The sequence below is a fragment of the Gopherus evgoodei genome, chromosome 2, assembly GCF_007399415.2.
Source record: "Gopherus evgoodei ecotype Sinaloan lineage chromosome 2, rGopEvg1_v1.p, whole genome shotgun sequence".
Classification (NCBI taxonomy): domain Eukaryota; kingdom Metazoa; phylum Chordata; order Testudines; family Testudinidae; genus Gopherus; species Gopherus evgoodei.
In genome coordinates, this window is record NC_044323.1 from 256,825,167 (window position 1) to 256,852,237 (window position 27,071).

The 27,071-nt window shown below is 40.5% G+C and overlaps 1 protein-coding gene across 3 annotated transcripts in view; it reads right to left on the reverse strand.

Annotated features, from left to right (window-relative positions):
- STK3 (serine/threonine kinase 3) overlaps window positions 1-27,071 on the reverse strand; it is a 287,562-nt gene that overhangs the window by 113,440 nt on the left and 147,051 nt on the right. For all 3 annotated transcript variants that reach the window (XM_030553550.1, XM_030553551.1, XM_030553552.1), the window contains exons 8-9: window positions 26,042-26,167; window positions 8,205-8,400 (exon numbers count right to left, since the gene is read on the reverse strand). In XM_030553550.1, coding sequence (XP_030409410.1) covers window positions 8,205-8,400; window positions 26,042-26,167 — 322 coding nt within the window. The remainder of the gene's footprint in view (window positions 1-8,204; window positions 8,401-26,041; window positions 26,168-27,071) is intronic.

Below are 27,071 nucleotides of genomic sequence, written 5' to 3' on the forward strand. Positions count from 1 at the left end.
TTACCACTCAAGAAAGAGATCTTGGAGGTCTATAAAATCTTGACTGATGTGGAGAAAGTGAATAAGGAAATGTTTTTTATTTCTTCACATAATACAAGAACTAGGGGTCACACAATGAAATTAATAGACAGCAGGTTTAAAACAAACAAAAGGAAGTACTTCTCCACACAACACATAGTCAACCTGTGGAACTCTTTGCCAAGGGATGTTGTGAAGGACAAAACTATAACAGAGATCGAAAAAGAACTAGAAAAGTTCATAGAGGATGGCTATTAGCCAGGATGGGCAGGGATGCAACACCATGCTCTGAGTGTTCCTACCCTCTGTTCACCAGAAGCTAGTAGTGGATGATTTGATGATTGCCTGTTCTGTTCTTTCCCTCTGAAGCACCTGGCATTGGCTACTGTTGGAAGACAGGACCCTGGATTAGATGAACCATTGGTCTGACCCTGTATGGTCATTCTTATGTTCTTATGTAGGTTAGAGGGTGGTTCTGGCTACTGACTTCCCTTCCTCTATCAGGGTTGGAAATGAGTAAAGTCCTGTTGCGGGAGGCTGTTGGCAAATCTGTCAAACTTGGCATAATTCAGAAAATCATATTCAGCCAACTGCCTGATAATTAGCTAGCCTGAACTGAAGTCTGGAGGACCAGTAGATCTAAGCATTTATACTCTGTCTGTGGGGATAGATCTGAGATATTGTTGCCTGGACCTTTCTGAAGTGGCCAGAACCACCAACAAGTTGGGAGCTGGGTAAAAACAGGAATTCTGAATCCTTAGCCAGCACATAATAACGCCTCTCCACTCCTTTGGGGGTAGGAGTACAGGTTGCAGGGGTGTCTGTCACACTGTCCTAGCCAACTCCAGTATGGCCTCTGTGTGGGGACTTTGAACAGGATGCTGTGTTCTTTGGGACAATGCACTTCCTGGAGCAGACGTGACGGTGGTGAGATGTCACCAAGCAAGGGCGCACTGGCGAACTAAGCTAATTCTCAGGACAGCCAGCAGGAGGTGCCACATCGGTGAGTTGAACCCTGTCACAGCCTCATTGACCAGAAGGGCTATTCTTGTAGGTCTTCAGAGGCATGGAAAATGTCCAAGCACTTGTGTTAGGAGTCCTGAATCTCCTCTCATGGCATCTGAAATTCCCCAGTGACTCTGCAGAGAAGGTCCTGGAATTGCCAAAATAATCCGGGGGGAGAGGGGTTACTGAGGTCACCACTTCATCAGGTGATAATGATGGTAATGTGGTTGGTTTCAACAGAACTTCCAGAATTGGAGTATAGTACTACTACTCCTCTATTGGATCTGGGGGTAAATGTAATGGTTTCTTCGAAGGAGAGGCAGCTGGCAACTCCCTGGTGTATCAAATAGATTTTGAAGGGGGATGCTAGTCCCAGGGTCCCCAGTATGGCCGATAGGTGATCATGGGGGTCCCCAAGCTATGGGCTACAAGTGTCTCCAAGTCAGGTGAAGTGGCAGTTGATTCCAGGGCCGTGTGGGTCTCCTGGGAAATGAGTAAGGACAGTACAGGAGGAATGGTTCCTCTGATGGTTCTGAATCTCTTGAGGAGGAAAAGGCTGACCCAGTTTCCAATGGCAGTATCGCTGGTACCATTGGAGAGGTCTGAGTTGTGAAAGGGGTGGGGGGCGCATAAGATCTGTCCCACAGGCAGGTTTCTCAGAAGAGATGTTAGCTCCCTGGAAACAGAGAGTCCCAGTGGAGCAGGGGATTCTGGATTCAGGAGAGCAAAAATGTCCTGTGGTATGGCTATGGATCTAGACCTCCCAGGTGTAAGGGAGACTTTTTCTATTCGGGCCAGCAATGATGATGGTATCTGGCAGTGGTCAGTTTTCACCAGTACTAGAGGGACCCGGGTCTTATGAGGAGCTGGGCATGGTGGTACCAACAGAGTACTGTCTGGAACCAGCGGAAACCCACGTTTCTGTGCTTTCTTGTCAAGCCTATGGGACTTAGGACAATCTAAGTCCTCGTGGACTGAGCTGGTGGATTTGCTTGCAGGCACATCTGATTTCTTTGAAGTGAAGTGGACAGAGAGGAAGACTTAATCCCATGCTCATGAGAGTGCTTCCCAACTAGGCTCCGCTTTGGTGTCTGTGGATTCTCTGGCACCAGAGTCAGACTTTGCAGCAGGAGGCTCACTCCTTGCTGATTCAGGCTGATGTACAGGTAGGGTTCCCCGGCCTCGGTCTGTTTGGGGTCTCATGGCCATCTCCAGGAGATATTTACAGAAGCAGAGTGCCTACTCTTCTTGGGTATGGCTAGGTAAGGACTGGCAACTACTGCATTGAGCTGTAATGTGAGCTTCTCCCAGGGAATAGAGGCTGTGTTGATAGTTGTTGGTGACCAAGAAGGAACATGTGCAGGAAATGCAGAGTGAAGCCTGGAGTTTTGGGCATAGTACAGTACCCGGATGGGATACTGGGTTGTGGGGGGGAATCCCCCATAGCCTAATCTAACTCTAAAAGGTACTAAAAACTATTAAAATGACTAAATCTATACAAGTTATTAAGAACTATTAAAACTATGAAATATTTATTACATTTAATATTGTTTTTCAGAATGACCATAGCTGAGGACCATAAAGTTCCCAACCTGAACCATGTGATGGTGAGAAGGAACTGAAGAGGTGATTGACCCGCCCTGCCTTTTATCACCTCGATCAGAAGCACAAGGTGAGCCAGGGCACATGCATGGACCAGTGAACACTACTTTCAAATTCTCTGACTCCAGGCACATGGTGCACGTGCATAACTCAAAGTGGAATACAGTAGGGACCATTACTTTGAGAAGAGGGTTCCTTGTGCCCTTTCCCTCCCTTGCAAATGCACACAAGGGCTGGGCACAATTTGACTCCAACTCTGTATATTCCAATTGTGCCTATTCTCTTTTTCATGTATAATTTCTTTCCTATAAAACCCTTGAACAGCCCCTCATAAAGCCCCATTAGACTTTTATTTCTCACTTTTTCAAATGGAAGTCTGTTGTACATTAATTATGGCATTCTGCAGAAACCTCTGAACATCATTTACATTCTTAAGGCTCCCTCCAGTCCACATTTCTTTCCAAGAGACTGAGAGTTACAGAGGATCTGCATTCTTCCCAAACAACGCAGCTGACCCTATTCCTAGTAAGAAGTTCCTCTTTGGATGTAGCTAAGTAATTTCCTTATTGGCACTGAGCAGTCTCCCAAGCCTTCCCTTTTTCTGGATGGGTTGAGGTAGGGTGAAGGTCACAGACAAAGTGACATAGGAATAACACTGCATTGCAGTTAGCCAGGGAAGGGGACCATGAAGTCCAAAGCTGCACCTTGTTAGCTAGCAATCCCAAAATAAAGCTGCAAAGAATCCTGTGGCACCTCATAGACTAACAGACATTTTGGAGCATGAGCTTTCGTGGGTGAATACCCACTTCGTCAGATGCATGTAGTGGAAATTTCCAGGGGCAGGTATATATATGCAAGCAAGCTAGAGATAACAAGGTTAGTTCAATCAGGGAGGATGAGGCCCTGTTCTAGCAGTTGAGGTGTGAAAACCAAGGGAGGAGAAACTGGTTTTGTAGTTGGCAAGCCATTCACAGTCTTTGTTTAATCCTGAGCTGATGGTGTCAAATTTGCAGATGAACTGAAGCTCAGCAGTTTCTCTTTGAAGTCTGGTCCTCAAGTTTTTTTGCTGCAGGATGGCCACCTTAAGGTCTGCTATAGTGTGGCCAGGGAGGTTGAAGTGTTCTCCTACAGGTTTTTGTATATTGCCATTCCTAATATCTGATTTGTGTCCATTTATCCTTTTCCATAGAGACTGTCCAGTTTGGCCGAAGTACATAGCAGAGGGGCATTGCTGGCATATGATGGCGTACATTACACTGGCAGACGTGCAGGTGAATGAACCGGTGATGGTGTGGCTGATCTGGTTAGGTCCTGTGATGGTGTCGCAGGTGTAGATATGTGGGCAGAGTTAGCATTGAGGTTTGTTGCATGGATTGGTTCCTGAGCTAGAGTTACTATGGTGTGATGTACAGTTGCTGGTGAGAATATGTTTCAGGTTGGCAGGTTATCTGTGGGCGATGACTGGCCTGCCACCCAAGGCCTGTGAAAGTGTGGGATCATTGTCCAGGATGGGTTGTAGATCCCTGATGATGCATTGGAGGGGTTTTAGCTGGGGACTGTATGTGATGGCCAGTGGAGTCCTGTTGGTTTCTTTCTTGGGTTTGTCTTGCAGTAGGAGGCTTCTGAGTACACATATGGTGCTGTTGATCTGTTTCCTTATTTCCTCGTGCGGGTATTGTAGTTTTGAGAATGCTTGGTGGAGATTTTGTAGGTGTTGGTCTCTGTCTGAGGGGTTAGAGCAGATGCAGTTGTACTTCAGTGCTTGGCTGTAGACAATGGATCGTGTGATGTGGCCAGGATGGAAGCTGGAGGCATGAAGGTAGGCATAGCGGTCGGTAGGTTTTCGGTATAGGGTGGTGTTAATGTCACCATCACTTATTTGCACCGTGGTGTCTAGAAAGTGGACCTCCCGTGTAGATTGGTCCAGGCTGAGGCTGATGGTGGGGTGGAAGCTGTTGAAATCGTGGTGGAATTTTTCCAGAGTCTCCTTCCAATAGGTCCAAATGATGAAGATGTCATCAATGTAGCATAGATAGAGAAGGGGTGTGAGTGGACGGGAGCTGAGGAAGCGTTGTTCCAGGTCGGCCATAAAAATATTGGTGTATTGTGGGGCCATGTGGGTGCCCACAGCGGTGCCACTGATCTGGAGATATATATTGTCATCAAATTTGAAATAGTTGTGTGTGAGGATAAAGTCACAGAGCTCAGCAGCCAGTTGTGCTGTGGCATCATCAGGGATACTGTTCCTGACCGCTTGTATTCCATCTGTGTGTGGGATATTCGTGTAGAGAGCCTCTACATCCATGGTGGCTAGGATGGTGTTTTCTGAAAGGTCACCAGTGCATTGTAGTTTCCTCAGGAAATCAGTGGTGTCACGGAGATAGCTGGGAGTGCTGGTGGCATAGGGTCTGAGTAGAGAGTCCACATATCCAGACAGACCGTGTGGAGTGGAAATCCATCAACCTGATGAAGAAACTTGCATGCTCCAAAACGTCTGTTAGTCTATGAGGTGCCACAGGATTCTTTGCTGCTTTTACAGATCCAGACCAACACAGCTATCCCTCTGATACTTGACACCATGCAAGGCACTGGATTTCCACTCCATACGGCTAAATTCATCAACCTCATGAAGAAACTTGCATGCTCCAAAACATCTATTAGTCTATAAGGTGCCACAGGATTCTTTGCTCCTTTTTCAGATCCAGACTAATACAGCTACCCCTCTGATACAAAACAAAGCTGTCACCCAAGGAGAAGAAGAAGAAGAATCATATTGTCCTAGAGATTCTATTCCTCCCTCTGCTCTTTAAAAGCTAGTGATCAGAGGTTCAGGAAGAATACAGAAGGCTGAAAAAGTCTGTTGAAGAAGAGGAAGCTGTCATAAACAGAGTGTTAAGGGTTAATGTCTCTTATACCTGTAAAGGATTACAAGTAGGAAACTGGACACCTGACCAGAAGATCAATCAGAAGACAAGATACTTTTAAATTCGGGTGGAGGGAAGTTTGGGTGTGACTTCTTTGTTTTTTGTTCTTCTCTCGGAGGGTCTGAGAGAGACCAGACATTACTACAGGTTCTCTAAGTTTCTTTTCAAATAGAAGGTAAAAACCAGGCGGTTTAGGCTTTTTAATTGTTTTACTCTATTTGCAATTGTGGATCTGACTGGTTAACTTTTATATGTGTAGTTGCTGGGAATATTTTGATTTGTATTGATACTGGGGGGAAAGTCTCTTTCTGGTGTCTGTAAGCTATAGGACCCTGTATATTTACATCTTGAAGTTACAGAGATAATTCTTTACTTTTTCTTTCTTTTATTAAAAGATTTCCTTTTAGAGAACCTGATTGATTTTTTTTGTGTGTTTCCCTTGTGTTATTCCAGGGGATTGGAACAACTCACCAGGATGGGTAAGGGCGACGGGAGGACGGAGTGATAAAATCTCTCTCTGTTTTCCTTGAATCTGTTTGCCTCTTTGTGGAAGGGATGGGAGATGCTTCTCTGTATGGTGATTTAAAAGGTTGGATCAGTATCTCTCAGAATAGCCCAGGGAGGGAAATTCTGGGAGGGGGAGAGGTGGGGGAATGGCTTATTTCTCCTTGTTTTAAGAACCCAAGGGATCTGGGTTCTTGGGGTCCCCAGGGAAGATTTTGGGGGGACCAGAGGGTATCAGGCCCTGAAAAATTCCTGATTGGTGGCAGCATATCTGACCTAAGCTGGTAATTAAGCTTAGGGAAACTCATGCTAGTATCTCATTCCTGGACTCTAAGGTTCAGATTTGAGAAAGAATGCTATGACAGAAGCTACCAGTAGAGTTAAGAATCCCTCTTGCAAACTGCAAGGTAGGCTTAGGCCATCACAACTTGCTACTGGGATTACTTCAGAACTAGGATTGCAGTAACTGTTGCAGGCTGCATGTCTCAAAGAGTAGAGAAAGGAGCTGAGCATGGATTAGGAATTGCAGCACATATGAGATGAGGAACTCATTATATAAACTCTCATTCCCCAAATAACTCTGCAATTCCCAGCACAGATCTTGGGGGGCAGAGGGGGTTTGGCTTTGCACCCTACTCTGACCTGTTCTTTTGGTAGGCTGATCATCTGCATGCGTGGATTTTTGAGTCTTAAAAGGTTTGGAAAGCCACATATCAATTTTTTTCTTGAAAAGAATCCTTACTTTGTAACATTTCTACCCACAAGAATTTACTCAGGATGTTCCTTCGCTCCCTCAAATTTGCTTTTTTTTAAATTATCTGATACCTTTATACTTATTACTACTCTGTTCCATAACATGTTAAATTTGATTAATTCAGGACTACTTGCACTAAGCCTCCCCATTAGTCTCAAAGTTTATAAAGCAAATACTGTTTCAGCATCAAAACAAATTAAAACATGTACTAAATGTTTTATGGGGTTAATCATCTTACTGAAACTCATCGCTCATCAATAGGACTGTTTATTATCTTACATTTGAAGAGAGAAATAAATCTCCAATCTACTATATGCTACACCACAAATAAATAAAATGTAATCCTGCCTTGAATTTCCAACCAAGCTTGCATAAGTCACAACAGAAGTTTTTCCAACATACATCGAACTTCACATTTAATATAAAACATTTTACGCTGTTTTAATTGTTCACTTGTTATCTGATCATTCCTTTCAGTTTACCAGACTCTTGCTTTATTTTTTTAGACTTAACACAAGGTTCTTGCTCACTAGAAATGATTCCTTGCATTCTGCCACAATAGGATCCAAACCACAGAAGTGTGAAATTCCTCCTGCAAGGTGCTGAGCAACTTCAACTGCTAGCGAAGTCATTTAATATATGTCTCAAGTTACTGGAAGGCAAAAGTGCTCGGCACCTCACAGATTCAGGTACTTACAGATGGTTTCGGATACTCTCACTCATGTTGAATTGTACCTTATTAAACAAATAGTCCTTCTACAGATGTTCTTATGGAGTGAAGGTCATACACAACATGAGTCAGGGTATCAGAATGTATCTGATTTAACCAGTGCAGATTACAAAGATTGTATCATATTTTATAATTTTGTCCCCTAAAAAAACTAGTAATTTTTCAGTTTTTCTACTCTTTTAAGGGCAGGTCCAAAGCCCTTTGAAGTCAACTGGAATCTGTCTGTCAATGAAAGATGACAATACTTAAATAAAATATGCTAATTGGCCCCAATATTTTCTGGATATACAACGTGAAAAAAAAAAAAAAAGCATGAACCCTATCCTGCAACTGGATCTGTGCAGACAGACTGCAGCACCCATACAGAGTCTCTTTGAAGTCAATCAGCCCATTCACAAGCACAGAGGATACTTCTGCATGGATCTAATTTGAGGATCAGGATCTTATTAATTAGCTTTATCTCATACTTACTACATTTCAGTTTAATTGCAAGAAATTCATCCAAATAAATGTGGGCCATGAGAGAAAGAGCAAGATACAGTTTATAAGGACGATATGTTAAAAGCAGTATATACAGTGTTTAAATATTGATACCATAATGCTGTACACCCTTGTGCAATATGGAAAAATAACTCTTAATCGAAAAGGAAATTAATAATTAACATACTTTTCATAGTCCCATCTTCTTCTTCCTCATCATCATCACTATTTATCACCATAGTCCCTAAGTCTGATTCTAACATGGTACTGTTATGTTCAATCATTGTCTGGGCACTTTCACTCATTGTGCTTGTGGCCCTCATTGTGCCAGCACTCTCTGAATTAGTTTTCACCATGGTGTGGGAGTCCAGCTCGTCTTCTTCCTGAAAACAAACATTAGGAATTATTTGCAGCAAAACATTTAAATGAACAAGCCAAAAGTTAATAGTTTAGGTGCCTTATTTCATTAATTTTGCAACCTCAGCTGACTTTTTTTCAATTACCTTTAATTTCTGTAGACCTCTGTCACGTTTAAATTGAGAACCTATAAAATGTTGTTTTCAAACAAGTGTCACGTCTGCTAAGTTGGCCTTTAAGACCAACTGAGCCTATTTCTAGTTCCTAGCTCTCAATTCCCTTTTATATAAAAAAGGGCCAGTTACCTTGCAATAGACCTCAAACAGGTATGTTGATTATCCTCCCCTATTGTCCAATATTGTGTATAGTGTGTGATCTCAAGGGACAGGAGTCAGTTAACTTTGAGAGTTAGAGGGTCCTTGAGAATTGTTTGAAGAGTCCACCTCAAAAAAAGAGGGGCCAACTAGGCTTATTTGTATGTATTTATTTTTTTAACAGCCTCTTTATGATAAAAAGGCAAGAAGAAAATGTGTTGATACTTTGTAGAAAAATATCTGCTGAGCAGATGCTTCAACAGTATAGAAAAGAACTAATTCCAGCAAGGGCTACAATAGCATTTTCAATCAGTGGCAGTAATGTGCCAGGAATGTAAAACAGGGAACTGATGATAATCCAGTTTATGAATCATATAATCCATATGGAATACAAATATTTGAAAACACTATTAGGAATCCTACTCCTTTTCTGAAGTCAGATTTAGAATATGTGCACATCACCGCAATTTAAAGAATAACATGGTGTACTGTGCATTAAGTTCCACTACATGGATAAAATCTACTATCCAAAGAAAATCTGAGAGTTCAAATGTGCTTCTTGTTGATTATTCAGAAAAATATCTAATACAAAGACTCTAATTTCAAGCATTTCCTTTTAAATGCTAATACTATCCTTTGATTTTCAGTCCTCCTTGGGGAAAATACAAATCAGTCAAATATGCCTATTTTGCCTATGTCATGGCATAACGTAATTTGAGTTCAGGAATAGTCACCAAAGAACAATCCTGAATGAGGGAGCCAAATACTACTAATCAGAGCTATACATAAGGGACTGCCCTGTGAAACATGTTTTTTCCTGAGAAGAGAAAATTATTATTTATTAGGCACAGATAACGGGTATGGTGCTGCATATGACAAAACAAAACAGTTACGTTTTCAGAAGAAAAAACTGTATTTATAAATGGAAAAAGAAAACAAATAATATTCTGCCCACAGAATTACATTCTATGTTTGTACAGTGCCTAGCACATTGCACTGAGCCACATCTTTAGTGACCAGTCCCTTTATCCTTGTTGAACGCCACCACGTTAACTTTCCTCCTGTCTATGGTAGCAGAATATAGGCAATCGTGTTACATTCTGACGCTTATCTAGTAAAAAGCTAGCATGGGCTGACACAGAGTTTTTGTTAGCAATCCTATCACCCTGTCTCCTGAGGATGAACTACTATAAAGTAAGCAAATCTCCAGTTTTGGAAGTGGTAGATCTCATTCCAATCCTGGGCCTCCTGCTACTACTGCAATATGTTGCAGCCATAGCACTAACCGATATAATCATGATTTAGAAATAAATTCTAGGGTAAATGTCAAGAAAATAATTATTTCTTGAGGACAAAAAAAATTCTAAAACTTTGGTTTTTAAATAAAAGCACTTCACTTATTTTCTTTTTGAAACTTTTCTTAAGTGTAACCTACATTCCATAATAGTATCTTTATTCCTCTGCCCTCAACAATTTGGGGTATTCCCAAAGAGAGAGAAAATTTATAGCAAAAGCATTAGAAAGATTGTGCCAGTAGACAGATAAGAATATTTTAATAGTGCTCCTCCTGGTGGTAAAGATAAGAAGCTTAAGTTAACTCCCATTGAAATAATTTTGTCTACGGGTTACCTAAAGATTTTTTCCTTCTAAACTAAGTTATTTAGACTGTAAGCTCTTTGGGGCAGGTGCTATCTTTTTGTTCTGTGTTTGTACAGTGCCTAGCACAGTGGGGTGCTGCTTCTTGCTGGGTCCTTCGACATTATTGCAATACATATAAAGAAGGAAGAAGAAAAAGGTTATCTACGTAGAACACAGATAAATTAACTACATTGGTTCATTAAGAATGTACATTCTGTCTGAGCCCAAAGTAGCCAAATTCACTATCCCCTCTTCACTCTTTTTGATCCAAATTTACAGTATTAGTGTGGATGTAGTGCTATTTATTCTGGTAAATGTTGCAAACAAGATTTTCCTTTAGTATCCTGATTAGCCTCTGCAGTTAAAGTGAGGAGAAAAATTGTTTGGCTTATTAATTTGCCTGAGCAATTAATAATGGCAATACCTAATATTTGAACCTCCAACCTACTACCACTGGAAACAGTCTAGACAGTGTAAAACATTCATACATGCATATACATATATTAATCATATTTATTATGACAGTGCCTAAGAACCAACGAAAAATGGGGCCCCTCTGTGCAAGACTGTATAAATACAGAGTAACAGATTGTCCCTGCCCTGAAGAGCTTACAGTCTAAGCAGACAAGACAGACCCAGGGTGGGGGAAGGAGTGTAATTCACATGCAGAGGGAATGATGTGGTGGCAGCAAATGTCATCTTGGTTCTAAAGTATATTTATCTGATGGATTTAGTTAGGAGTTGATAAGCTAAATGGAAAGAAAAATGAATGGAGATGAGACACTGAAGGGAAGGGCGAGTGAAGGGAACAGGGCAGAGAAGAGGTTAAGAGGTCCTGGTGTGGAGTGAAGCACTGGTGAACAGACTGTGAGGGAAGGAGAGGGTTAGAAAAAACAGCCAATCAGCACATGGCAGAGAAAGTCCTATCAAAACCATAGGAAGTTCCCTGAACATCCAAAGGGCCCCAGCTTTGGCTGCTACTGCAGCTGCTCTTACTGGCTGAAGGATCTGTTTTGAACTTTGTTTAAAACTTTATTTTAACATCTTTAATTTAAAAAATGACTATGCCGGAACAACTGGGTAACATCAATAAGCCTGGCAAAAGAAAATAAAGTCATTCATTTCCACGTCACCAGTTCAAATGGGAAATAGTGACTGAAAGTCATTACCATCTTACAGTTGTTCAGAGGTTTACCAAGTGGTTGCTACCTAATATGTAGCACAGCATAAAAGCCCAACTGGCACTAACTGTCAGTCTCTGAAGAGACTTAGGCCAGGTCTACACTGGGGAGGGGGTCGATCTAAGATAAGCAACTTCTGCTACAAGAATAGCGTAGGTGAAGTCGACATATCTTAGATCAACTTAGAATCATTTACTTTGCGTCCTCATGGCACGGGATCGACAGTCACTGCTCCCCTGTCGAGTCCGCTTCCGCCTCTTGTCATGGTGGAGTTCCGGAGTCGACGGCAGAGCGATCAGGGATCAATCACTACCCGCCGATCCGATGGGTAGTATAGACATAACCTAAAGATTGAATGACCAAGATGATTTAACAACCATTTTGGCCTGAACAGTGTTTTCTCCGGGTCAAAGTTGATGCAGGGCTCTCCAGGACAGTGGTATGAAACTTCTACTGCTGCTGTTGCCCGTAGTGTTTAAAAAAAATTGTTTTGTGGATTAAACCAGGTCATCAGTTTCCAGGGTTGTCATTCCAGCAGTTTTCACAGATATTAGAGACATAAGTAATAGCTTAGTAGACCAAAGGGGCTCTGAATAAGCCACTTAAATCTACTGGATGTGTTTATAAAGTTATATTAATATATGTTTACACAACAGATGGAACTAATTTCTGAGTATTGGTTACAATCTATAATTAACTCTTAATGAACATTTCAGGGGAACTTTGGCTCTACTATTTAAAAATATTAAGCGACAAAATATTAATTAAAACAAATATGACAAATTTAAAATAGCAAGCATAATAGCCATCACAGATGATACTTCATCCTCAGCCAATTTCTCATGAACAGATAAGAATAGAGAAAAATTGAAGGAGGGAGTAAAATAACAGATGAATAAGCAATAGCAGATTACTACTTTTTTACAGGCCCATGTAATCGACTCTTAAGTTTGTACTTGGTTGTATTTGGGGTATATTAGAAATATATATGAGAGAAAGAGATATCTAACTTATTCTGGCATGATATGGAACTGTCAGTTGTAGAAACTAGGGTTTAACTGCAGACTTTTTCAATATTCTACGGCACTTCACGGCTGTCGTTTTGGATCCTCGCCTCTCTACCAAAGCTTAGATAAGGATTTTATAACTAAAATAAAGCTTTTAAGCATGAAAGGTGGCCACAGGGACCTGCTTATCAGGACAGACATCCCAAAGTGACAACAATGAAAAGCATGTGCAAGACTTCACAAACTAGACAGTTGCAGGAAAGATATTACAAGGCTCTGCAAGTCCTTGCAAAATGTTAAAACATTTTCAAAGAGGAGGTGGTCTTGCATACTGTATGAGTTACAACATGAAGTATGATTGACGTTAAGAACTATAGAATTACTTAGAGCTTCCCTTTTTACAAATTTTGTAAACAGATAACAGAAAGTCAAGGGATTAAGATTGCTATTATGTGCAGAAATGCAATAAAACAGTTTGCCTTTAAAATTCCTTAACTACACTTTGTATATTAAAATAAAAAACACTAGATGGCACCAAAGACAGCTAACTAGACTTTAGTACATTAAGTGAAGATTTACATACTGACAAAATTTAATATCCTATAAAATAATTTCATTTCCTATTAACACCTCATCATCACCTTGGAAAAATGTGGTTGTAGACTCAGTTATCTTTTGGAAAAAGCACTGTAGCAGCTTCATAAACACAGAATATACTTTGGATAAGTATGAGGATCTGAAAAAGTTCCATAACATCTATAAATCCTGATTCAGCAGAGCACTTAACCATGTGCTTAATTTTAAGCACAGGCTTAAGTCTACTCCTATTCAACAAACCATGTAAGCACTTAAATTTAAGCACATGGTCAAGTCTCATTGACTTCAGTGGACTTATACATAGTCAAGAGAGCAGGGCCGGCTCCAGGCACCAGCTTAGCAAGCAGGTGCTTAGGGCGGCCACTCTGGAGAGGGGATGGCACGTCCAGCTATTTGGCAGAGGGTCCCTCACTCCCGCTCAGAGTGAAGGACCTCCTGCTGAATTGCCGCAGAGCACGATCGTGGCTTTTTTTTTTTTTTTTTTTTTTTGGCTGCTTGTCGGGGCAAAACCCTTGGAGCTGGCCCTGCAAGAGAGGAAGTTACCTTGTGGTAACTGAAGGTTCTTCCAGATGTGTGGTCCCTATATGTAGTCCACACTGTGAGTGTGTGAATGCCCTCCATGCGCCTGGAGTCAGAGAATACTTGCAAATCGTGTCTGTTGGGCCACATGTGCTCCCTTGCCTTCGTCATGCTTCCAACTGAAGGCATAAAGGGACAGAGCTGACCGACCACTTCTCCAGTTCCTTCTCTTTCCCAAATCCAGTAAAGAGCTGAAGCAGAGGGGAAGGTGAGCGGGTAGTGGAATACACACAGAGACCATGCAAGAACTTCCAGTTACCACAAGGTAAGTAACATCCTCTTGTTTGAGTGCTGGTACTATGTGTATTCCACTATTGGTGACTGAGAAGCAGTACTCAAGTAGGAGCAGGGTGTGAGGATACAGATCACAGAACTGTTTGGAGAACCGCTGTCCCACAGGATGCTTCAGCAGATGAATTATGTACTAGAGCATAATGTCTCATGAACATGTAGCTGGAACTCCACTTAGCGGCTCTACTAATGTCCAGTGAAGGTACTTCCTGAAACCATACGACTCTTGCAAAATGAGCTGCCTCCCTAGGAGGGGGAAGATAATGCAATAACTGGCAACAAAGCAGGATACAAACCAAGATCCACCTAGAGATCTTCTGGGAGGATACAGCTTGACTGTGGACTCATTCTGTTATAGTGAAAAACAATCTAGGTGATTTTTAATTGGTTTTGTCTTTTGCAGGTAAAGGAGAGAGTGCATGGTATATGGAGAGAGTGAACTCTCTTCTTTTGATGCATGCAGTTTCAGAAAAAATACAGGTAAGTGGATTGATTGCTTTATGAAAAATGCCAAAACAACTTTGGGGTAAATTTCAGATGTAGTTGTAGAGACTTTGTCCTTATGGAATTTGATGTATGGTGGACCTGCCATTAGTGCTCCCAGCTCACCCACCCTTTTGGCTTAAGTGATGGCCACAAGGAATGCAACTTTCATTGATAAGTGAGACATGGAACATGTAGCTAATGGTTCGAAGGGAGGCTTAGTGAGTGCCAAAAGTACAAGATTTAAGTCCCAAATGATCAGTAGTTTCCTTACTGGTAGGAACATTCTGATTAGGCCTTTTAAGAATCCGCTAGTAAATGGGTGAGTAAAAGCTGAATCACCATCTGATGCTGGATGGTATGCACTGATTGCTGCCAAGTGGACTTATAGAGAACTAAGAGAAAGCCCAGCTGTTGAGAGAAAGAAAACAGTCCAAAATGAGGGTAATATCTGCTGGCTCAGGAGATACATGTTTTTACTGTGCCCAGATGAAACAATGCTTCCATTTTGCTGAGTAGCATTTTCTACTGAGTTGGCTCTGCTATTATTAAGGATGGTTTGTATGGCTTCAGAAGTGTTCTAATGTTGATGATGCCCAATCCAAAAAACAGGTCGTGAGATAAAACACCTCAGGTTTGGGATGCTTGATGCTTTCCTCCTGGGTATTTTCTAGGCTGGAGTTTCCTCACCTCATGGGTACAGCTAGCCGTGACATGTGACTTCCAAATAGCGCTGGTGGTTGTTGCTGACTAGGAAGAAAAAGGGGTAGGAGACAGTTTTTGAAGGCTGGAGACCTGGGCATGGTCCAATACCCATAACAGTGAATGGGGGGCACCCCAAGGGGGGGGGGAAATCTATCTAATTGGAAAACTCTGCTGAAAGGTAACTATAAAGAACTATACATAAAAGGCACTAAGGCAACTTTGAAATATGTACAGATTGGAGAAATCAAAGGAAAGCTCCAGATACTGGAGGTTCTGACTCAGGCCATGCAGTGGTAAAAAGGAAATGGAGAGGCAGTTGGTCCATTCCAGCCCTTTATGCCTTGGAAGGCAAAGACACATACATGGACCAATGGATAGGGCCGGCTTTAGGCCGATTCCCCAGAATCTGGCCCCGTGGGTAAGAGGGCCCCATGCCTACACCTAAGAGGGCCCCGTGCCTTAGGCTCACCTGGCAGCGGTCCGCTCCAGGGTCTTTGGTGGCATTTTGGAGGGGGGGCACTCCGGGGTCTTCGGTGGCATTTCAGCAGAGAGGGGTCCTTCAGTGCCACAGAAGACATGGAGCGGACCCCCCGCCGTCAAAGTGCCGCCGAAGACCTGGACCCCGGAATCGGGCCCTGCAGGTCCTAAAGCCAGCCCTGCCAATGGACACTGCTTGCAAGAAACCTCCAAGTCTAGGAGCATGAAGCACATGTGCACACCCACAGTGGAATACACGTAGGAACCAGCACTCAAAAGAACAACATATATATTATTCACAATCTCTATGCAATTTTTAACTCCATATGTACGTGGTCTTGATTATATACTTACAGCAATGACCATCTCTCCAAACTTAGCACTAGATATAAACTACCCCGTATATCAGACTGACCCATGACATATTTCATGTCCTAAACATGTCCACAGATGGCTGCATTTCAGTAGTGGATGATGTGATCTTTATTAGAGCTGTCAATTAATCACAGTTAACACAAGCGATCAACTCAAAACAAATTAACACGATTAAAAAAATTAATCGCAATCACCATTTTAATTGCACTGTTTAACTATAAAAATACCAATTTAAATTTATTATAAATATTTTTGATATTTTTCTACATTTTCAAATATATTTATTTCAATTACAATACAGAAGTCAAAGTGTACGGTGCTCACTTTATATTATTTTTATTACAAATATTTGCACTATAAAAAAGATAAACAAAAGAAACAGTATTTTTCAATTTACCTTCTACAAGTACTTAGTGCAATCTATTTATCATGAATGTGCAACTAAAAAATGTAGAATTTTTTTATATAACCACACTCAAAAGCAAAACAATGTAAAACTTTAGAGCCTACAAGTCCACTCAGTCCTACTTCTTGTCCATCCAATCGCTAAGACAAACAAGTGTGTTTACATTTATAGGAGGTAATGCTGCCTGCTTCTTAATTTACCATGTCAACTGAAAGTGAGAACAGGCATTCACATGGCACTGTTGCAGCTGGCACTACAAGGTATTTATCTGCCAGATATGCTAAATATCAGTATGCAAAAATATTTAAATAAATGGTATTCTATTATTGTTTAACAGTGCAATTAAAACTGTGATAATCATGATTTTTTTAAATCTCACAATTAATCGTGATTAATTTTTTGAATCATTTGACCTAATCTTTATATATTCCTTACCTACCTCACAGGAGTGGTAGTGAGGCTTAATTAGTTTGCACAGTAAAATGTTATGAAAATCAGATGAAAGATGAAAGCATTATTATGTATCTACCATGCAAAGTTGAACTATATTATTCCTCTTTTCCAGCAGTCTATATTCATTTTTCAATGCATGTGGTAAATATAAAAACTTCCAGCACATAATCAATATTGCCTTGCTATGCATATTAAGTGCTATAAACATGAATTATTCGCTAAAAGACACACAGCAATTTACATTTAATTTAAAATATAATGCCACAAAAAGGAATAATTACAGCAATTATTTGCAAAATTTCAAATTCTGACACCATTTTCTAAGCACTAATATAACAGCAACAAAAGGAAATTTAATTTTAAGGATTAATTAGCATAAAGGGAGGCATACTGTATTGGTAAGGCAATGGCTGACTGTTATGAGTCAGTTACAAAAGTAAAATTAGTTTGAATTAGTCCTCTAAAATAGTTTAAACATTCTTCAAATAATGGAGATATTTAAATGTAACAGAAAACATATTCTAAGAGTTGATTATTAGTTCATTTCTTTAAAGATCTTTTGAAATAAATATTTAGACATGTTTTTTGTGAGCTGCCAGGCAACGAATTACTTTACATTCCCACAATACAGCTGCCCGACCTCAGAATCAAATTCACATCACACTTCAAAAAATGCATAAGAGAAGAGATTGGTCATGTTTAGTAATGCTTAAACTACCATTTAAACTTTAATATTGCGATTAACCTTCTGTAAAGTACTCAGCTTGCAATTTTTGCTTAATTAAAAAAATCTGTACAATTACCTCAGCACCTATCAAAACATGTCAGTTTGTCAGAATGCATTCTCATCACACAAGCGGTTCTTTTAACATGCACAAAATCAATTCACAGTACACTATTTCCAATCATGTTCTGTAATTCAAACAAGACAAGAAAAGCTAGTTATTAATAACAGCCATCCAGGCTACAGGTGTGCAGTGTCAGGTTTTTGAAAAGCATATATATCAAAATATTTAATACAAATTGTGTCCCCATCACAAGATGCTTACAGCAGGTGGACAAGATGTGACTCTTCCACACCTGAGGAAAACAGAATGGTACAGGTTCTGAAAATGAAGAGTGTATTTGTGCAATCTTTGTATTTAATCCATTTAGTTCTAAAAAATCCCTTTATTTATATACATGAAATGTATACAGAGAAAAAGCATAAACAAAATGTGTACTACTATACCTATAGCTGTGTTTCTCCACTGAGGACATGAATTAAAGTTCAAAAAGATACCATGTCATGTCACAAACTGATTATTTTAGTCAATTATGTTATTCATACAGTACCACAGTGTACACAGCACTGCTGAAAGGAAAAATACACCATACAAATGGAGTCCACCTGCTCCAAGGAGCTTTGGAATTACTATATGACATGTTATCTTCCCTATATTATTGTGCAATGTTCTACGCACTAGTTGGCTGTCACTCTCCAATCTAAGGATGGCTGCAGTTCAGTAGTACTGTTACACCTATAATTGGACTATGCACATGTACATAAACTATATGTAGAGATCATTAAGTGCAGGCGCCTTCGTGTATTAAATTATTTAGGGCTACATTATCACTCGGACTACATGCTCACACAGGGCATTAAGGAATAGTAAGAAACCCATGTATTCCTGCACAGGTTACCTGGACCCTGGGTCTGGGTCTGCAGGGGTAAGTGAGCCACTTACTTCTCCCTGCCCAGAGCAGGTGACCATGGAAGAGAAGAAGCACTGACTGTGCCTTACAGACTTTAGGGACAGAAGGGACCAACGTGATCATCTAGTCTGACCCCCTGCACAAAGCAGGCCACAGAACCCTACCCAACCACTTCTATAACAAACCTCTAACCTATGTCCGAGTTATTGAAGTCTTCAAATTGTGGTTTGAAGACCTCAAGCTGCAGAGAATCCACCAGCAAGTGACCCATGCCCCACGCTGCAGAGTAAGGCAAAAAACTTCCAGGGCCTCTGCCAATCTGCCCCGGAGGAAAATTCCTTCCCGACCCCAAATATGGAGATCAGCTAAACCCTGAGCATGTGGGCAAGACTCACCAGCCAGCACTCAGGAAAGAATTCTCTGCAGTAACTCAGATCCCATCCCATCCAATATCCCATCACCGACCACTGGGCATACTTATCTGCTGATAATCAAAGATCAATTGCCAAAATTAAGCTATCCCATCATAACATCCCTTCCATAAACTTATCAAGCTTAGTCTTAAAGCCAGATATGTCTTTTGCCCCCACTACTCCCCTTGGAAGGCTGTTCCAGAACTTCACTCCTCTAATGGTTAGAAACCTTAGTCTAATTTCAAATCTAAACTTCCTAGTGTCCAGTTTATACCCATTTGTTCTTGTGTCTACCTTGGTACTAAGCTTAAATAATTCCTCTCCCTCCCCAATATTAATCCCTCTGATATATTTATAAAGAGCAAGCATATCCCCCCTTAGCCTTCTTTTGGCTAGACTAAACAAGCCAAGCTCTTTGAGTCTCCTTTCATATGACAGGTTTTCCATTCCTCGGATCATCCTAGTAGCCCATCTCTGAACCTGTTCCAGTTTGAATTCATCCTTCTTAAACATGGGACACTAGAACTGCACACAGTATTCCAGGTGAGGTCTCACCAGCGCCTTATATAACGGTACTAACACCTCCTTATCTTTGCTGGAAATACCTCGCCTGATGCATCCTAAAACCATATTAGCTTTTTTAACAGCCATATCACATTGGCGGCTCATAGTCATCCTGTGATCAACCAATACTCCAAGGTCCTTCTCCTCCTCTGTTGCTTCCAACTGATGTGTCCCCAATGTATATCTAAAATTCTTATTATTAATCCCTAAGTGCATGACCTTGCACTTTTCACTATTAAATTTCATCCTATTACTATTACTCCAGTTTACAAGGTCATCCAGATCTTCCTGTATGATATCCCGGTCCTTCTCTGTGTTAGCAATACCTCCCAGCTTTGTGTCATCCGCAAACTTTATTACCACATTCCTGCTTTTTGTGCCAAGGTCAGTAATAAAAAGGTTAAACAGGATTGGGTCCCAAAACTGATCCTTGAGGAACTCCACTTGTAACCTCCTTCCAGCCTGACAGTTCGCCCTTCAGTACGACCCGTTGGAGTCTCCCCTTTAACCAGTTCCTTATCCACCTTTCAATTTTCATATTGATCCCCATCTTTTCCAATTTAATAATTCCCCATGTGGAACCGTGTCAAATGCCTTACTGAAATTGAGGTAAATTAGGTCTACCGCATTTCCTTTGTTTAAATAATCTGTCACCTTCTCAAAGAAGGAGATCAGGATGGTTTGGCACGATCTACCTTTAGTAAAACCATGTTGTAATTTGTCCCAATTACCATTGACCTAAATGTCCTTAACTACTTTCTCCTTCAAAAATTTTTCTAAAACCTTACATACTACAGATGTCAAACTAACAGGCCTATAGTTACTCGGATCACTTTTTTTCCCTTTCTTAAAGATAGGAATATGTTAGCAATTCTCCAGTTGTATGGTATAACCCCTGAGTTTACCGATTCATTAAAAATTCTCGCTAATGGGCTTGCAATTTCATGCGCCAGTTCCTTTAATACTCTTGGATGAAGATTGTCTGGGCCCTCCGATTTTGTCCCATTAAGCTGTTCAAGTTTGGCTTCTACCTCAGATGTGGTAATATTCACCTCCATATCCTCATTCCCGTTTGTCATCCTTCCATTATCCCTAAACTCCTCATTAGCCTTATTAAAGACTGAGGCAAAGTACTTATTTAGATATTGGGCCATGCCTAGATTATCCTTAACCTCCTTTCCATCCTCAGTGTTTAGCAGTCCCACTTCTTCTTTCTTTGTTTTCTTCTTATTTATATGGCTATAGCTCCTTTTACTACTGGTTTTAATTCCCTTTGCAAGGTCCAACTCTACTTGGCTTTTAGCCTTTCTCACTTTATCCCTACATGTTCTGACTTCACTAAGGTAGCTTTCCTTGCTAATCCAACCCTTCTTCCACTCCTTGTAGGCTTTCTGCTTTTTCTTAATCACCTCTCCGAGATGCTTGCTCATCCAGCTTGGTCTACAACTCCTGCCTATGGTTTTTTTCCCCTTTCTTGGGATGCAGGCTTCTGATAGTTTCTGCAGCTTCGACTTAAAGTAATTCCAGGCCTCCTCCGCATTTAGATCTACAAGTTCTTCAGTCCAATCCACTTCCCTAACTAATTTCCTTAATTCTTTCAAGTTAGCCCTTGAGAAGTCAAAAACTCTAGTCCCAGATCTATTTTTGTTTATCCTTCCATCTAGTTTGAACTGAATTAGCTCATGATCACTCGAACCAAGGTTGTCCCCTACAACCATTTCTTCTATGAGGTCCTCACTACTCACCAAAACCAAATCTAAAATGGTATCCCCTCTTGCTGGTTCTTCAACTACTTGGTGAAGAAATCCATCTGCTATCACATCCAGAAAAATCTGACCCCTATTATTCTTGCTAGCACTTGTCCTCCAGTCTATATCTGAGAAGTTAAAGTCTCCCATGATCACACATTTCCCATTAGTGTTTACTTCATTAAAAACATTAAAGAGGTCTCTATCCATATCCAAATCAGATCCCGGCGGTCTGTAGCACACCCCAAGCACTATCTCAGGGGAGGCTCTAGTAGCTTTCTTTCCCAGTGTGATTTTTGCCCAGACAGACTCTGTCTTGTCCATTCCATCACTTCTTATTTCTTTACAGTTAACCTCCTCATTGATGTACAATGCTACTCCACCACCTTTGCCTTTATTTCTGTCTTTCCTAAACAGCACATAGCCTTCAATACCTATACTCCAGTCATGACTACTATTCCACCATGTTTCTGTTATCCCTATAATATCCGGTTTCACTTCCTGCACCAGTAGCTCTAGTTCCTCCATTTTATTCCCTAGGCTCCTCACATTAGTGTACAGACATCTTAATTTTTGCCGTTTGGCTTCACTGACATTCTTTACCCTGTTAGGCATAGACATTCTACCACCAGCATCACCTGTTAGTCTGCTATCTACACTACCTTTCCTCCTTATGCCAATTCTTCTGTCCATGACTGTATCCCCTCTTACTTTGTTTACTTCCCTCTCAAGGTTAAATTCCAGCGTGGAGATCTCCTGGACATCTCCCAACCATCTCCCCCAAATTCCTAGTTTAAAGCTCTCTTAATCAGTTTGGTGAGCCTCCATCCTAGATGTCTATTTCCCTCCTTACTCAGGTGAAGTCCATCCTGAGAGAACAGTCTTCTATCCGTAAATGCTTCCCAATGGCCGTACATCCCAAAGCCCTCCCCCCAAATGCACCTGACAGAATAGCTATATCCACACAAGGGATGTCATAATACACTGCTGGCATCTATCCTCTTCCCTCCCTCAGAGAAAGGGTCAAACAGGAAGGGAGCTGAGCCTTCAACTGAGTCCGCCCCTTGTTCAGCACTGTGCCTACTAGCCCTTCTCAATCTAGCCCTTAACAAATTAGAACATGAAGCAAAGAAGATCTTTTCCAACTAGAAGTGCAAAAAGAATGTAGGAAGATAGCATATAATTACCCAACTTGGAAATGGTCCTGGACACTAGGGTTAACTCTGTACTCTAATGAAAAGTGTTCTGTAATCTTTAATGACTACAAGTGGGCAAGACCTTGGTTTCACCTCCCACATGAAAGCTGGAGTTTCTTATGATGATTGATTGCATATAAGATGCAATGGCAACACAAGGGAAATCAACATCAAGAATGAATGATTATTAAAACTAGTCCAGAACAAATTATTTTATGCAACGTGACAAAATGAAAAGTCATTACTACAAACCTGTGATTGAAAATGAAACTTTGTTTAAAATTTAGTTGTATTAATTTAAATAAGGATTCTAGCTGCACTGGCAACTTTTCTTTTGTACTACAGCACTTCTTTTCAATACTCAAGCTATTTATTATTAAGGGCTTCAGTTTTCTGAGCAGCATAGAGAAAATCAGAGTACATGCAGGTCCTATTAGCAATAAATGTACTTGTAAGTACAAAATATAATTCATTAGCAATTTCAATAAAAATAACCATCAGCTATTCATTACAGCAAATCACAGACCTAATAGCCAAGTACCATTTTTCTTTTATTTTCCAAATCATATAATCAGAAAAAAATGTAGGGTTTAAAAAAAAAAAAAAAAGTACACCACTAAAGGCCTGTTATAGAGCCTTTAGAACCTTGAAAGACCTTCTGAGCAGATATACTGTTTTCCTTCATCCAGTTATCACTCCACACAGATGCTTCAGATGTTGGGTGGGGCTGTCCCAGGACATGGATAGAGTGCGGGGAGAACACCCAATACTTTATATTAGCCAGAAACTGTATCCCAGAGAAATGGCCCACTTAACCTTAGAGAAAGAGCCCTGGGGAGTGAAGTTGGCCATAGAAGCACTACAATATTACATTTTCTGAAACCCCTGCCTCTTGATAACTGATCACCGACCTCTCTACTGGCTGAATTCCATAAGGGACACTGACTCCCAGATTATGAGATGGTATTTAGCCTTATAGTCAGAGGCATCCACCTTTCAAGTGGCAGACAGGCAGGGAGCCAAACACTAGAATGCAGTTTTCTTTTCCTAGGATGGGAGGAGAGGAGTACAAAACAACTGTGGGCCCAGGAAGCCTCACTCCACTCCAGTTGGAAGGGCCTGAAAGGAGGCACTGCAGCACAGCCAGGCAGCTAGCAAAAGGGAATGGACCTTTGCTCATCACTATAGAGGGACTACAACAGAGCGTGCATCACCAGGAGGGGTCCCGCAGCACGAAACAGGGACTCTCACCCACAGAGGCCTACAAGCCAGTCTGCAAGGGACACCTACGAGCTTCAACACACCTCGAGGAAGGAAAGAGAAGTAGGAAGGGATGCTGGAGAGGGTGCTGGCTGGATGGCAGGTGCTGAATGCCATCCCTACAGCACTCAAGAGGGTCCCTGGGTCAGAACTTGGTGGAGTAGGCAGGCCACGTCCCCCTACCTTTCCCTGCTCCACCTGCTGCAGGCTCTAACAACTAGGCAGGGCTGTTGCCACAGACTAACCACTAGATGGGAGACTTGCCTGTCAACATAGCCCCATTTAGGGATAGCTCAGTGGTTTGAGCATTGGCCTGCTAAACCCAGGATTGTAAACTCAATCCTTGAGGGGGCCATTTAGGGAACTGGGGTAAAAATCTGTCTGTGGATAGGTCCTGCTTTGAGCAGGGGGTTGGACTAGATGACCTCCTAAGGTTCCTTCCAACCCTAATATCCTATGATTAACATTCAAAATCCACAACCACTCACTAACTAGCACAAGACATTTTGTAGAAAATGCTGGCTATTCTCTATTTTGCAAGGGCTTGTGGCAGCCTGTTCTTTGACCCCAGACGAGGCAGTGACAAGGCATAAAATGTCTCCTTACTTCCCTCTACTCACTACCTATATTTGAGGGAGCATAGCCTCCATGCAGCTGTTACTCTCCCACCCATGAAGGTGGGCAGGGAGTAAGTGGAGCTTTGTTTTCATTCCTACCCCAACAACCTAGATAGCATAGCTCAGCTGCCACACTGGGGAAGTAACTGCACCAAATATAGGGCTGGCACAGATTACTTAGTCCCTGACTGTTTCCCAATCTACTGCTGAGACAGTGCAACTACATGCTGCTCCTTGTTCTGGGTTTGTGACAAAGACAACTTAGACCAAAATATTTGAGTTTGAGAGCTCAGGAGGTGGTAAGTAGGAAGAAAAACATGCCAACAAAGGTGTTTTTTAAAGGTCTGCAACAAATTTGTCTTTTTAAGGGTCATTTAATGAACTGAAATTCTACTCGAGCATATAGTTATGTGTGGACCACTTGTAAGAATCTGAATTAAAATCAGCTCAGCGGCCTGCCAATAAAGTCTCCTCTCCTATAAATTAAGTAGCAAACAACAAAACTGCATATGAAGTCACAAAATTCTATATCAGGGTGTGTTTCTTCACATAGGAAGGCTAATTCCATTCTTCCCAGCTTGTTTTATAACTGACTAGACAAATACTACCCAAAATTAACCAATTTTAAAAACACTTACTCTCAGTCAGCGTTAAGAGATTGTTAGAACACATAAGTATCCTGTAAACATAGAACATATCTTCTGCCAGATCCAAAGCAAACATTCTACATTATTTGACTGGAATGTATCCTTATATGCACATCATCATCCTAAAAACCAGAGTACCTAACAAAGCTTCTTTAGTTCAAGTTGTGAAACACTATACATTACCAAAGTGTATGCTTTTCAATTTGTTCAGAACTGTGAGATTCATATTAGTATTCAAGCCACCAACTTTTTTACTCAGCCTTGCTCCTATATAACCTTGGTTCTTCCAATGACATGTGGCAATGCATTTGTTTGAAACACACAGAATGAATGTCATTTTCCATTGTATATGGTTATCTCCTTGTCTACATTTCACAGGCCTGCACTAAAATAAATAATTTAGAGAGGGTAATAAAATGAAGGAAGAATGATTTACTCTTAGTACCACAAAACAAACAACATAAATCCTATTTACCTCCTAATCTGCTTCCCTAACAGAGCTGCTTGAAAAATCGTGGGCATAATGTGAAAATAGCAAGATAAACCAACACAATTCACAAATCACTAATTCTATATTTTAGATAATTGTTTTCTATAACTGACTTCAGGGAAAGCGGTGGGATACTCCTAACTTTTGAAAATCAGAATACTTATTCAGGTGACTAAATATGGACTTACAAGCCTCATTTTTTAAAACCTTGCCTGGACATTTTCATTTACTGTAGTGTACCATAGTTAAAGTAGAAATGGGATCTTTATTCTAAAAAGAGCTCATATCATTACAACTAGGTAAAGTTGGATTGGGAACAGGCTGATGCTGCAGTAGTCACAGGAGTATTACTCAACATGAATAAAGGTGAAAGCTCAGACCTTGCATGCTGAAGAACAGGTAAGAAGATTCAAAACATACATATATACACACACACTCACATATATATGTGAGTGTGTGTGTGTGTGTTGACAAAATTACAAAAAAATACTTATAATACAAAATACTTAAAAAAAAATAAAAAACACACACCGAGTTTTCTTCCTCCTCTTCCAGCTCCCTTTGTTGTTCCTCATGTCTCTTTGCTTTGATCTCCATAGCTTCTGTGATCAGATCTCTTAAAATTGAGACTGGTTTGGCATTCTTAATAAAAGTATGCTAGAAAACAAAACCATGAAATTATATAACAGGAATCCAACAAATACTTTTCAGCTACAACTTAATTACAAGTAACAGATGTTAAAAATAACATGTTATTCAACATCAAAGACTTTAGTGATAAACAGTCTTTCACATCAGACAGTAATTAAAATCTAGGTTAGGGAAATATATGATCCCTCTTAGCTGCTTTGCAACTAAATAAAATTTAGCTTTTTTATTTATTTGGGTTTTTTATACAGCAGGCCATGGGAAAATGTAACTATATAATACAACTGCTTTATAGTTAAGGGTGTAATTGTTGAAAGGAAATGTGGATTAGGTAGTAAATAAATAGAGTGGTGATTGTCTGACATAGAAAAATAAACTTTTTCAGATATTCAGTTACAACATTTAATTAAACTTAACAAGCTGACAACACAAATGAGTGGCCATAAGCAGAGCAGCCATTGCTGTTGCTTACTTCAACAAATCTGTATTTTAATATGTCACGAATTATTTAATCATCTGCAATGCTGAAATGTAAAACAAGCAAAAAATTCCAACTACCTTTTAGCAGGCAGATTATTTTTAATTCAAAACCATTTAAAATATCATTTACCCCTCTTCATATGCACGTTGTTGTCTATTAAGCACCTGTTGGCAGAAAATTCTGATTTCTCCATTAGTATTTACATGGAATTTATTAGAACCAGAAAACACACCTGTAGTTCTGAGACTGGCAGAGTAAGTTATTACACCAAATGAAAAACGACAATTAAAAAAACAGCAATGAGCATTTCAGTCATTGACTTCCTTTTCTTGGTCTCAGCTTAAATATTGAAGCCTTTACCTTAATTTTTCCTTTCTATGTCCTATCATTCAAAAGATAAGCTTTACTGATGCAATCTAACATCTCTTTGTT